General features: G+C 35.9%; 2 protein-coding genes across 13 annotated transcripts in view; both read right to left on the reverse strand.

The window, feature by feature from the left end:
- FKTN (fukutin) overlaps nucleotides 1-1087 on the reverse strand; it is a 43718-nt gene extending 42631 nt beyond the window's left edge. For 4 of the 6 annotated variants that reach the window (XR_013999846.1, XM_081151287.1, XM_081151290.1 and 1 more), the window contains exon 1: nucleotides 802-1087. Coding sequence is in view for 3 of the 6 variants with exons in the window: in XM_081151287.1 (XP_081007413.1) it covers nucleotides 802-903 (102 nt within the window). In the remaining 3 variants the exon portion in view is untranslated. Of the gene's footprint in view, nucleotides 1-153; nucleotides 591-801 lie in introns of those variants that run through there. The other 2 variants (XM_081151291.1, XM_081151288.1) reach the window with 2 other exon arrangements.
- A 1614-nt stretch (nucleotides 1088-2701) lies between these two features.
- The window catches only part of FSD1L (fibronectin type III and SPRY domain containing 1 like), a 52888-nt gene continuing 41006 nt past the window's right edge, over nucleotides 2702-14583 (reverse strand). For 6 of the 7 annotated variants that reach the window (XM_081150675.1, XM_081150674.1, XM_081150673.1 and 3 more), the window contains 2 exons: nucleotides 13806-13894; nucleotides 2702-11458 (listed from right to left, as the gene is read on the reverse strand). In XM_081150675.1, coding sequence (XP_081006801.1) covers nucleotides 11336-11458; nucleotides 13806-13894 — 212 coding nt within the window. In that variant the 3' untranslated portion in view covers nucleotides 2702-11335. The remainder of the gene's footprint in view (nucleotides 11459-13805; nucleotides 13895-14583) is intronic. The other variant, XM_081150676.1, reaches the window with a different exon arrangement.

The raw sequence follows: 14583 nt of genomic DNA on the forward strand, positions 1-14583 counted from the left end.
GGTCGCACAGCCTGCAGCGCTCTCCCAGCCCGCCCCCCACATCTCCCGAGACGCCTCTCACGGCCGTGCTCCAGCGCCACCACCCCAACCCAGGCCCTACGAGGGTCCCGATCGCCCTCCCAAACTGAGCAGGTCCCAAGATGAGAAATTTACTTGTTGACACGCCCAGGAGCGTGGGAAGAGCCGCCCGAGTGGAAGTGCACCTCAGGGTGCTCGTGGACTGACCCACCGAGGAGCCCCCTCCCGGAGCGCGCTCGCCCCGGGGCCCGCATCGGCCGCCGGGGGAAGAGAGGTGCCCAGAATGCTGAGGGATGCCCGGTGAGGGCGCCCGAGCCCCAGGCGACGCCAGTCTGAAGGCACCCGCCCATCCCCCGCGACCAGGCTGAGCCTCCCAGACCTTACCTCACCCGACTTCGGCAGCAACTCTGCTTTACGACATTCACGGCAACTGCTGCAAAAGGGGCCGTCAAGTGCGGAGCCGTGGACAGCCGGCCGGTGGGTGCCGGGGACATTTCCACCTTCCGGATGCGGGCCTCGGTCTGTCCGCGACTCCTGCCACTTGCTCTCCCCCACACCCCTCCGAAGTTGACAGCCCCTGGCGATGCCCTTGCTTTAGAGATCTAGCCACTGAGCAAAAGCCCTTTTCCCTCTCGCCGAGATGACAGCGGTGCACCGAGGCGACCTTTTAGGAAGTGGACCGCGAATTGGAGAGGCACCGGCTGAGCTGTGTGTGCCAGATAAAAAATCTAGGATGCCAGTTAAGTGTGCATTTCAGATAAACGAACAGTTTTTCAGGATTACCTCCCCCCCGAGTTCGGTTTGGGTAGCACCAGGTGAGATGGGCGCGGGGCGGGAACTAGCAGCTGCGTTGACTGCCGCCCAGGTTGGCGCGCAGCGCGGCATCCCGGCGCTCGCGGCCTGGCGCCCGGGCGGGGCTGGGGCCCCGCGCACACAGTTCCGGTCTGTTCCTTCACTTTCAACAGTGTAGCCCGGAGGATCAGGTAGCAGTCAGTTTTGACATGCATTTGGGAAACTATAAAGCATTAAGCAAATCGCTGTAACTTTATTTCTACAAGAATTACTATTAACAGCTTATGGTAAAAACTGAAAATATCCCCTTCATATATTTGTCATCTAAACTTCTGTATTTGGAAAAGAATAAAATGAAAAGCCTTTATTTCCCAGGGTATGGCTCATACCAGTTTTTCTTTCCAGAAAATGTGCGTACATAAAGCTTATTCTGTAGAAGTCCTCTTATTACTTAGAACTCGTCCTTATATATTCTTAGGACTAATAGCTGGTAAGTTAGTAAAAAATGTAGGTAACACCCAAAAGAAGGAAGTTATCACACATTAACCAGATCATTAGTCACAGGTACTAACTTTAGGGACCTAAGAAGGGAAAATTTGAGCATCCAAAAGAGTTAACTATTGATTGAAACACTTCAGATACATAAAAATTTTTGACTTCATAATTTCTTAACTCAGTCATGATTGAAAGTTTCCAGGGCACCAACTCACTGTCGTGAAACTTGATAAGGGAAAAAGCCAGTATTTATTCTCCCTTTCTTGTATGAACTGTATTTCAGCGTAACCAGAATGCTAATGAGAATTCCATCTAATAAACAATGAATGGTTGAATAATCACGTTTGTTACTCCAATGAAATAATACAAAAAGGACAACACTCATCAATAGATGCTAAAATTAAGGTGAAATGTTGATGGGGAACTTTTTAATAGACGGATTAGGCTGGCACCACCTGGACCCACTGATTAATCTTATTAAGTCTGGGACAACCAGACATTATGTAGGTCTGGGTGTGATGTGACAGAAAATACACAACATCACCTTCTTGCCTAAAAATTCTTGCCTGAAAATTAAATCTGCATTTAATAAAAGCTCTAGATTTAATATCAGGTATAGAGAAGTGGTTAGCTAAATTCAGAATGTGGGACATTCTACAAGACAAATGTCATTTACCAGTGGCATTTTAAAAGGGGTGGAGGAAACTACCACCAAATCAGAGACTTAAGAGACACATAACCAAATGCAATGTGTGGACCTTGTCTGGATCCTGATTTGAAGAAAACCACCATAAAAAAGGCATTTTTGAGACACCTGAAATTTTAATATATACTCAGTCACTAGATGTTAGGATTGCTGTTAATTTTACTAAGAATTTTAATGAAGTGTGAATGTGCTTAAAAGAAAATAATCATCGATGCATGCTGCAATACTTATACATTCCATTTTTATGCACTTTAAAGGATAGCAAACTTTAACAACTGATAAATCTAGATGATGAGCATAGAGGTGTTCATTATTAATAGTCTCTCCTTTTCTGTATGTTTAAAAATTGTCATAATAAAAATTAACAAGAAAAGGGGAAAGTAATCATCAGGTTTTTAGAAGTACCTAAGTACCTTTCAAGGTATTTGTTCCATGTAAACCTAAAAAAGGCAGTTAAAGCAGAGAATTTACACTGGCCAATCTTTTGATCTGAGCTAAGTATTACAAATCCATACTTAAAATTAGTAAGTATTGAGGGACTGGAGTTTGTTTTTCTTAAGTAAACCACAGACATAATGTATCATGTATAATTTTTAGTTTGTTTCTTTAAAGTGGACCTGGAACTTAGATACAAGTCACAGAATCTGAACTGAGAGTCCTAGATTTATTATTATTTTTTTTTTTGCAATTCTCTATCATTTACAATGATCTTGAAAGCAACTGACTTGACAGTAACTTTTTTTAGATCTTCATCTTTCCCCAGCTTTCCTCGTAACTTTTCATACTTGTAGTTCATTGGTTTATGTAATAGTTAACATAAAATTAATTACAGCAATGACTGCAATTGGCATAAACAGATTTAGGAATAAACAGTTGAGGTAAACATATAACTTACTTCTCAGGATACTAGGGGAAGCCCAGCAGTGAGCCTTCTAGTCAGTTGCTTTAATCTGGTTAGCCAATCCAGTTGGAAGAGGGGTACAAGAATGGGTAAAAACAGCTGCTATTATAAGTAAACATCCATCTTTTAAAAATCACTCAGATGCAGGGCACACACACAACCTAGGCCACCCCAACACTGTGGGGCCTGGAGCAAGGGTACAAATGGAGGCCAGCCCTGAAATATCTTGTGTCTAAATAGGTAAGAATTAACTAGATTAGCTGGTTCTTCCCCCAAGCCCCTAAGTCTCTCTTTTTACTTCTAGCTTCAGCTTGTCAGAAGGGTCCTGGTATGCATGTATGTGGACTCCCCAGTATGCATTACCAAGTTTCACCCACACTAGTCACAAACTCACGCCCCTTAAGTACAGGTGTATATACACCTGTAGAACATTCTGTCTTCAGGATGGACTTGGGAAAGAGGCCCACGTATTCTGGAAGCAAGCTTTGAAGCTGGTTTGGCAGGGAATCCTGGGCAGAGGAATGCAGACTCCAAGTGGGTGCAATCCCTTGGTTCCCTCACTTTTTCATTCCATAGAGGAACAGCCAGAGTGAGGATCAGAGCAGGGACCCCTCTTGCCCAGGTCTAAGTGCATGTACATACCCATGGTATCATATCATATATACTACTGGACTTGCTTTTTCATTTCGTATCATAAATACCCTTCCATTAATAGCATATTCTCTAACAGCTTTGTAAAGTTACTTGGAAACACCACAATCTAATCCCAGAGACCTTCTGCAAAAGGAGCATAAACATACTACTAGTACCGTGCAGTGTAAATATAGAGTTTAGTAAGGGAAACACTTGGACAGAAAAGCAGTGCACACACAATTTCCTAAGCTCTTATCCCACAGAAATCCAGCTAGCATAGCAGGACTCCATACCAAGGGGAGGGCTCTAATTGAAGAAGCCACTTCCCATAATGGCCTACATATTTCTAACATTTATGGGGGGGGGGCAGAATATACTTAAATACACAACAATGGTAGCTTGCTATTGCAGCAAATTAGAAAAGGGGCACCTTTGGAATTCTGGTAGCCCATTCTTCAGTTAACAGGTTGCTTGTATTCTGCCATCGTAGTGCTGCAATTAGCACTGGCTTATTTGTGAGTATATATGTGAGAGAAATACCTAGAGATAAAATTAAATTTTCAAAGGTAAGTGTATTTATTTAAACTCCTGCTATTGCTAAATTGTTCTCCAGGAATGTTGCAGCAATTCACACTCCATCTTCTGTATGAGGCTACTGGTTTCTCAGTATCTTTGTCACACTCCTCTCCATACGACTCAAGACTCTCATTTCCCTTCATTCTTCTCTTGATGAAAATGGTCTTAGTTACAGGAGCTCCAGCTTCACCTAGTCACTGATTGGTTTTCTCCTCCTAAACTGATTTCAAGTTAGAATACAAATTCTAAGGCGGCTTAGGTTCTAGTTTTTAATCTTAGCTACCATCTACCAAAATGTAATCTGAGATGTGACGCACTCCAAAGTTCCTATAGTTACATGTTTCAACTTCCATCAATAGCTGCACTGTACAAACAGCAGCAATATAGAACTTCCCATGACTGCATGAAATTCTGTTGAACAGCGCTGCTCTAAAGTAGTGCCCCTTTTGGGGCAAAGGGACTATGACTTTTCCATCTTGTCATCCTCAAAAGCACATTGTATATATTTAATGAGAACTGATAAAATGCAAGCACTGAAGCAAAAGATAGGAGAAAAAGAAGTTTAATTTTTAGATGAGATATTCCAGGTGCTTTCATAAGAATTTAACTTGGTCATTCTACACAGAGCATACAATCATTTCAACATACAAGTTACTCCACTTTGAAAACACTATTTTAAAGTTAAAAACCATTTAAAAGGCTTTGTCTCGTTTCCAAGGAAGTGAGGCAATATGCGTATTAAAACATTAGTTTGCAGCACTGAGTATATTATAAGTAGTTTGTGTTTTTCATCCATAACTTAAAGTTTTAACCTGAGGAATTAGAATTTTTATTATCAGAACTGCATAGCAAAACCACATCGAAATGATAACATATCAGATAGCCTATATATAAAAATAACCTGTAAACCATTTAATAAGTCCAATTTAAAGCAAAACAAAATTTTTTAGAACAGATACTAAATGATATCCAGGTTAACAAGGTTATGAAATGCTTCTTCGTATTTTTTTAAAAATGAGAATGCAACAAAAGTCTACTGTTAAATGGGCACATACACCTTAGATCATTTATCCAATGACAACAAACTATTTGGTTGTTTGGAAAGAATTATTTAGGCCAAATTCAGTCTTTGCACGTGGCACTGAAGAGTCATAAATTGAAAGTGCAAATGCCTGGATGGAAACACAGCTTGGATCATTTATTTATGCTACTGCTCTACAATGACACACTAATGCTATGGGAGAAACTTACAGTTCTAGAAAGTCTTGATAGAGAGTGACAGGCCTGATGAGAAAATACAAAAAGGCTACATCATGCATAAACTAAAAAATGTTAAAGGGCATTTTAATCAGGATTTTGTTTCTGTTTTTTAAAATCCCATTGAAGTCCTGATGATACCATTTCAAGCACATGCTTTATCAAAGTAAATGGCATCTAGAAGTATCCAAACACTTAAGTCCACTATTAACTGAAAATAATCCCTTGCATTTACATGGCATTTTACAGTTGCCTGAAGCAATTTCATACACTCCATTTCATCTTATTCCTCACGACAGCCCTGTGAGGTAGGCTGAGGACGTTACAATTGTTTTATATAAGGCAATGGAGGCCCAAAGATGAGAAATGGTTTATGTAGGTCACAGACCTAGTGTATGGTAGGGCTACAGTGATTAATTTTAAATACTTTAAAAAAATGAAGCCAAATCTTTTTATATCATATCCAGAAATTTTAAAGACTAGTGATTTTTAATATAAGTTATTCTAAAACTTTAGCTATTATATATCTTATAGTATGAATTAGTTATGAATTTGATTTTAAAGAGTCTCCCTTAAATGATAAACTCGACTCAGTGCTTTGGTACCTTAGAGATATTGGAAATATTTTTTTTAAATGCATTCTCATAACCCTTGGGCTCTCCAAAAAGTTCAATACTAACAGAAATACCTTTTACCAACCACTTACATTTTGACTTTTTAAAAAATTGGTCCAAGCTCCAAGCCAAAGCAAACACATTCACCTACCTTCTGCCCTACATACTGTGAAATTTCTATGTCAATTCCAAAGGAACAACTTGTACGGAATGGGTACCATTAAGAAAATATATCAGTTTAAACTAACATAGCTCGAATAGTTATAAATCAAGTCATTACCTTATATTGACGCAGAAATAGCAAATACTGTTTTAATTTAATAATTGCGTAGTCTGAGGAGAAAGTACTATGGCAATCTCTGGTATTTATAAGCCAATACTAACCTTTATATGGTATGTCCAAAATATCTTTTCAACAAAAACAAAACATACTAAATAATCCATTTAACTCCAAATTACTCAAAAAGCTTAAAGTATTTACATTAATCAAATATTCCAAGTAACAAAGCTATCATAGGTGACATATCAAGATCACAAATATTGGCATAATGTGAATACTGTAAGATACAAACAAAATTAAAACTACACTGAACATGAGGTATGCTTTCTGTGATGATTAAAGGAACATTCATGACCTCTTATAATGCTCCAGTACTGGCATTATGAAATGTATATTTTGGTTAAAAATAATAAATAACTTTATAGTTACTTGGATGTTGAGTAAATTTATGCTGACCATATACTTTCCTAAAAGAAGATATCCAGTGTAAAAGTAAAACCAAGGAAGAAACTTTTCCAGACCCATTTTATGTGACTATATAAAAGTGAACCATATTATGTGCAATATGCTCATAAAACGTGAATTTTTTTACAAACTATAACAAATTTACTTTTAAAATTTTCTGATTTAACAAAACATTGTTTTTACGATGCAAACTTTGTCATCACACCACCCAAAAGTAGCAAAACTATATGCACAGTAATTCAAACTTCATTAATTTTGGAAATCTGAATACAAAGTATGACTGCCACATCACACTTAAAATATTTGTGGTATAACTTAGCCAAAAAATGAACACTGATCAACAAATACAGTAAACCCTTGGTTTTGCAGACCTCGACTTAACGGACTTTGGATTTAACGGACAAAATTTCTGGTCCATATGTCGTATGTGAAAATTAACATCCTTTCAATTTTAAAATGCTTTTAACAAAATTTGCTTATAATTAAATTAACAGTTATTTTTTATTCATTCACTGTTATTTTTAACAAATTTTAGCAAATAGGCCATATGTTGGAAAAAACACTGTAGTAATTTCACTGACAAAAATAAATATTACATGTCTACAACTATAGTCTACATACTTAAATCCAAGTCACCACGTGTAAAAAATATTCAGCGAATGATTAGCACATAATCACACTGCATCTCGAGTGGTAACTGGTTCTGTTGTCAGGTGGCATGACTTTCTGCAGCAGTTTTAACTCATGCTGGCGATGTTCCCACTGGCGCTAACCACACCCCATCTGTGTGCGTTCGTTTACTCCCAGTGAATCCCAGTGACTGGTGAATGCACACATTTACTAGACCTATTCAGTATAAATTTAAAATTACAGTAATACATATAGAAAACTTTTCTGTGAAATTAAACTTTTCATACATACTTAATTTTAATTACACAAACATGTCTACATAAGTAAAAACACGTAAACTAATGTAAATTTTTTAACGTACGCATTTGGAAAACCTACTTTATTATATAACAGACTCTTGGCCTTAATGTACACACCCTCGCCAGAATTAGTCTGTTACATCAACGTTTTACTGTACAAGCTTTTGAAAAAGAATTATTATGATGATTTGAAAATATAGCCTTTAGTTTTTTTCAGCCTGGAATCACATATTTTATAGTAAGAAGTCTACACTTTCCTCTTCTAAAATTAATACTCTCTGAAATAATCACTTTCCATAATATCCTTTTCCAACTTTAACCTACGTTTCCAAAAGAAACAATTAAAAAATATAAATAGCTATAACTTTATGGAAAAAGTATATAGAAGAAAACTAATCATTCTAGCTAAGTCATGAGATAGAGTATCTTAGCCTAAATAAAAGATTTCATGACAAATTCTTTACTTTTATCATTTGTACCAGCAAGGATCAGTGACAAAAATTATGTGATATTGTTCATGCTTTAATTTCACAAATGAGTAAATAAAACTAAGCCAATTTGTCTATTTAGTTGATAACATGAGAAAAACTGTTTATAGAACAAAGTAGGCCAAGTCTATCTAGCTGTACAGCAGCAGTTCACGGTTTGTCAAAATGGTACACGTGCCATGAATTAAACCCACGTACACACAGGCATGCCTCTAATACTTTCCATTTGTTCACCTACACTGAGAACATTCAAAGAATCACAGCAGATTAAATTTCTATGTGCAGTTATTAAATGGTTGGTTTGGTATATACATATTTACTAAAAATTAAAGACGTGTCACATGGTCAGCCCAAAGAATCAAAATGAACTATAAAAAAATTCTTTTTCTAAAGTGCTTAAGGCAATTCCTTCATTTCTTTATCCAGTTTACTAAAACTGGTTTGGGATTCAACTGTTAAAAGAGAAATACAATACTAAAAGCATGTTTTTATAAAACATAATTTTTTTAGACCTGTGATACATCCATTACTGTCAACCTCTCATGCATTTCTTTTACAGAAAGCAATCATGTTTGACCTGTCAAAACAGAGTAAATAAACCAATAAAGAATGTTTGAAAGGGTATACCAACTTTATACAATGTATTAAATTGAGCAAAAGAGCTCAATATTTTTTAATTTAAATGCTGATGACAATGTTTTATATATGGTCAAGTTGAAACCTTAAATTAACTTGAGACTATTTAATTAGGCACTACAGTTGATTATTTTCTAGTTCGAAAATGAAGGTGGCGGATTTTTTCCAGTTTAACTTAACACAAATAAACTTAAAACAACGAAACTAAAACCCCACACACTTTGCTCTTTACTTTTAGAGACCTTTAAGAAGCACAGTAAGAGATAAACCTCAGATTCTTATTTTGAAGTAATAATATTATTACTTCAAAAGAATTTTTCAAGAAAATTTCATATGAAGGGTTTCAAATGATAAATGAGCACAGGAAATAATCATATGCACTCCACCAGCCCCTGATTAATATCTCCTTTCCCCATGCCCCTGCAATAGAAGCCCTTCACCAGTATAACATAATGGTCTCTGGCTTAAATATTAGTTGACACTACATGGGGCATGGAGTATGGAGTAAAAAAGAGCATCCTTAGAGGAAGAAGGCACTGAATTAAAGAGAAGACACGATCATATAAGACACAATAGTAAAAAATTTTATAGAAGAATTTCTGGCTTTTTCTGTGTATTTTTGCTAAAATATACATGTATAACAGTTCACATAAAGCAGCTCCACCACTAAATTACTGCTTTCAGGTTTGACTCTATAGAAGAGAATTATAACTTCCTGTTTCCTTAGGTCCTAGATAACCCTGCTATAGGGAAGAGAACATCCAAAACTTTCTATCAAAATTATCTTGAGGAACTAAAAAGAAAATTATATTTGTTTGGAGAATCAAAAGAATATCTATTAACATATTTCATTCTCTAAACTCCCTTACAGTCTTTATAATTACAAATATGTCATCAGGCAATGGTGCAGATATGAATTCCTCTGGAAAAATAATACCCAGTTCAAATAAAATTCCTCATTTAGATTTGTTTTAAAAGGAGCAAAACATCCTATAAGCAAGCAGTAAACTCTAAGAAAGAATAAGCTATTCCTATTCCACAGGCCTTTCTGTAGATAGCAACTGTAATGTAAGCAGCATCAGTCACTTGGAAGAAGGCTGTCATAGTACAACATATTTTAAATGAGAATGAAAGTTAAAATGAGAGAAAGTAAAAGTTTCAAAAATTAAAGAATATAAATAGTTCAGATCTCTTTAAAACACTCAAGGAAGTCTTAAATACTATTGGAATTATAACTTCCAGCTTGGCTTAAAGGACTTGTGGTACAAATTCAATTGACTTTTAAAAAACAGATATGTTCTCAATAACCATGGGTTTTATAGTTAACACATTTTCCCTAACTTTGGGAAAGATTATTCTATGTTGATTTTTTTGAAGAAAACACCCCTTTAGAAAGCAAATGAATGAAGCAAAAAGACTAAGAGAAAATAACCTCTAAGTAGTTATGACTGAAAAACTTATATGCCAAATAAGTCAGAGATACATGTTTTCCCCAAAAAAATACTTGTTTAAACCATTCCATATCTTATCAAAAGCATATATAAATGACTTCAGCAAAGAATAGTTTTAGGCACCTCCCTTTAGAGCCTATCTTTTTTAGGTAAAACTTGAGTAGTGTAGGTTTTTCCACCTTCTATATAACTTTAATAAACTTTCATTCCTACTAAAAATGTTAAAAATCAGTATAAGTATTACCAGTTATTACCAAATCCAAGTGGGAATTTTACCAAAGATAACTACTAAAGGTAGTGTTAAAATAGACAACAAAATAAAAAAATATAAAGCTTTTAAAAATCTTACCCATCATCCAAAACAATGGAATGAAAAGAAGTCTAATTAAACAGGGCAACATACATAGACTATCCTTTTGCCACTGTTAGTGCAGCAGGTAAAAAACTGAAATTTGGGTGACTTTAAGCTATTATGTCTAGAAACTCTTACTATCCACTCTTTATTTTGAGTTATAACCACAAGAAAAATACCATGACATTTAGAAAAGAGAAAATGATATATAATCTGGTCAATAAAACAAAAGATAATTTAGCAAAACGCATTTATAAAAGGGGAAAATCTGTCTAGAATCCCCAACCAATTATTTCAATTTTTGGGAAACCTCAGAGGACTGTATATTTTTAAAAGCTTCAGTGTAAAAATGAAATAATATTTAGTGATAAGTGAAAAAAAGAAAGTAAAGGAGGCAAGATTTAAATGCTTTTTCTTCAGGCCCTAGGGCTACCATATGTAACTAAACATATTAGAAGAGCCAAAGTAATCCAAGAAACACAAAAATGAGTTTCTATGTAGCTGTTTAAACACTGCCTTTTCCCCCATTTGCTCTTCAAAATATGAGTTTCTTGCTCAGTCACTGCTTGCTTCTGTGATATTACACGGTAGGTTCCTGTGAATACTTGGTACTAGATGCTTAAGTGCTAACTGATTCCAGGCCTTAAAGCAGAACATAGCAAACCTGATTTCCACCACTCGTAAGTTTCTATGATTAGGCCACCCAATCAAAAGGAGGGGTCAAACATAGTCTGAGTAGGCATTACTGGGTAACAATGTTTAGGCTGCTAGCTGAACCAGTCATTCCATTTTCACTTTTCTGAAGTGTTCTCACAGCACTTGGAACCTGCATCCCAGTACTTAAAGAAAGTCCACCACACCAAACCTAAGAAAAGACAAAAACAAAGCTTCAGTCAGACTTCAAATCACATTAGAATTTAAGTGAACCTTAACTTTGCACCTGAAAGGCAAAATGCCACATAGGTGAACATCAACAAGTTCCAAACAGATAACCTTCATCTCTGAACTGAAGGGAAGTGGAAAGGCTAACTCAAGGTCTTTTAGAACCACAGAGGCCAGAGGGAGTCTTTGTGGCAGCAGAATCCACTGGAAATGCACACAAGGCAGGGACCTGAGGGGTGCAGAAATTTAGAGGTTAAACTAGATTAACCTAGGCAAAAGACATTGGCTATCATTACTGATGCTAACTTTCACAACCAAGAGAAGTGCCCAAAGAGCAACTTCCTTATCCCAGTACTGCTCTGGATTTTGATGACGTGTGCTCTGAGACGATAGCAATCTAACACCCTTCTGTTTACAGAGTAAAATCCATTAGTTTCTTCCCTAACGTAACAGTAAGACTTCTTTTATAATTCTGTAAGGACTTCTGAGAAAAATGCAAACAGCAATATCCAAATACACTTGCCATATTCTATTAATTACCAGAAATGTGAATGAGTTCATGAAAGATAAAACTGCTTTGCTTGTGAAGAGAGAGCAGCTAATGTTTATAGTGCCTTTATTCAGAATTGTCAAAAACTGGAAAGAACCAAATGTCCTTTAACTGGTGAATAGATGAAAAACCTGTGGTACATACATATATGGAGCACTACTCAGCAATAAAAAAGATGGGGCTACTGACAAACACAGATGAATTTCAAATGTGCATGGATGGACCTAGAGAGTATTATGCTAAGCGAAGTAAGCCAGTCAGAGAAAGACAAGTACCATATGATCTAACTTATATGTGGGATCTAATGCACAAAATAAACTGATGAACAAAATAGAAACAGAGGCATGGACACATGGAACAGACTGACGGATCTCAGAGGGGAGGGGAGGACTGGATAAAAGAAGATGAAACGATTAGCCAAAGAACATATCAATAAATGGTTCTGAAATAAGTGGATATCCATATGGAATTAAAGATTGTATCATGATCCCCAACTTCATACCAAACATATCGATTCTACATTGTACTTGCAATGTAAATGCAGTCTATATCTAAACGTACAAGGAAAAGTTTTTGGAAGGGAACACAAGAATATTTTCATAATCTTGGGGTAAATAAAGATTTCTTAAACAGAACAGAAAAAGTACTAACCACTAATGAATAAATTGATAAATTGAGCAACACTAAAATTAACAACTTTTGTTCATCAAAAGACACCAATATAAGAAGGAAAAGGAAAGCCAGAATGGAGAAGATATTTGCAATACATATATCTGGAAAAGGACTCAGACTATATAAAGAACTCCAATCAATCAATAAAAAATAGGAGGAAAACCCAATGGAAATACAGGAAAAGACTTGAACAACCATTTCACAAATGAGTATACTCAACCAATAAACATAAAAAGGTGTTCAACAGCACTAGTCACCAAGGAAATGCAAATGAAAACCACAATGTAACATATCTAAGGACTAGAAAGACTAAAATAAAAAAGAACAATACCAAGGGTTATTAAAGATATGGGGGAATTCAAACTCTCAAATCCTGCTGGTGGTAAATTAGTATAACCAACGACTTTGGAAAACTCTACTATAGTTGATCACATACCATATGATCTAACATCCCCAATCCTAGTTATATATCCAATAAACAATATATGCATTACCAAAAGACATGAACTAGAACATTCACAGCAGTTCTATTTATAAATGTCCCCAAAGGAAAACTACCCAGGTATCCAACTAAATTAGAATGAATAAATTATGACAGTCATATAATGGAAAACTAGATGAGAATGAGCGAACTGCCACCACACAAAATAACAGGGATAAACCTCATAAACATAATGTTGATCCAAAAGATACTGTATGATTCCATTTATACAAAATTGAAAAGGAGGCAAAATGAGTATATGGTATTAAAATTCAAGATAGTAACCTCTGTGGAAGACAGCCAGTAGGGACTGGAAATGGGCAAAAGGGGCTTATGAGATTCTGGTAACGTTCCATTTCTTGATCTAGATGCTGGTTACAAAAGTGAGTGCAATCAATCCTATGAAGATTCATCAAACTGCATGCTTATGATTTGCATACTTTTATATATTATTATTTACTTCAACAAAATCCAACAAAAATATACAGACAATCACAATCACAGATTTAAGAGAGGTGGATTGGTGAAAAGGAGGGGAATATAAAAAAATAAGATATTCTGCTTTCCTAATATGCAGCAGAGGATGTTTTCCTTAAAGGTGCCAAACCAAATAAATTAGGTACTAACCATGAAACCAGGTAGTACTGGCTGAGTAAATTTTGTCTTAAAGGAATACAACAACTGTTTTGAGTTTGCATCATAGAAAGAAAGTTGACCTAAAAGGAAGGAAAAAAAGCCTTATTTATTATACAAAATATTATTAACATCTAATTAAGGCTAACATAAAGCATGCGTAAAAGTAGTAACTAAATGAGTATTTTAACATTAAATTTTTTTGTTACAAACTATAATGACTGGACTTAATTTCTTACTGGAAAATCAATAGAAAACATGCTTAAGAAAAAGCCAAAATCCATTTCTCTTTCCCTGGTTTTCAAGATCTCCAGAGCGCTTCCTTAATCTGGCAGTATTCTACTTATTCAACTGTAAACTATTTCTTTATTTTATCATTATTTAAAAAATGGTTCCCCAGTAAAAACCAAGGTGATTTCTTCCTCATTTTTGCCATAACCAGTCTCTACCCAAATCCTATCACCAAAGTTTACTCTATTAAACTTTGTCTTCTAACTACTTGAAGCCACATTCATACTTCAGTCTCTGAAATCATAGTATAGTTACCACAGCGTCAGCTTTGTTAATTCTTAAAATCCTTGCGCAGTCTATCTTTCACTATGATCATGCAAATAAGATAACTGTTTTTTTGACCACCTAACTGTCCAACCCGATGGCCTCCTTACAACTCTTACTTCTTCAAATTCTTCTCCCATGACTATTCTCTTGGTTTACAGCCTAACCTGAGGATATCTTGTGTTTCCCCTTATTCTCAATGTCGATGCTTGTCCAG

This window comes from Miniopterus schreibersii (assembly GCF_964146895.1).
Source record: "Miniopterus schreibersii genome assembly, chromosome: 11".
Classification (NCBI taxonomy): domain Eukaryota; kingdom Metazoa; phylum Chordata; class Mammalia; order Chiroptera; family Miniopteridae; genus Miniopterus; species Miniopterus schreibersii.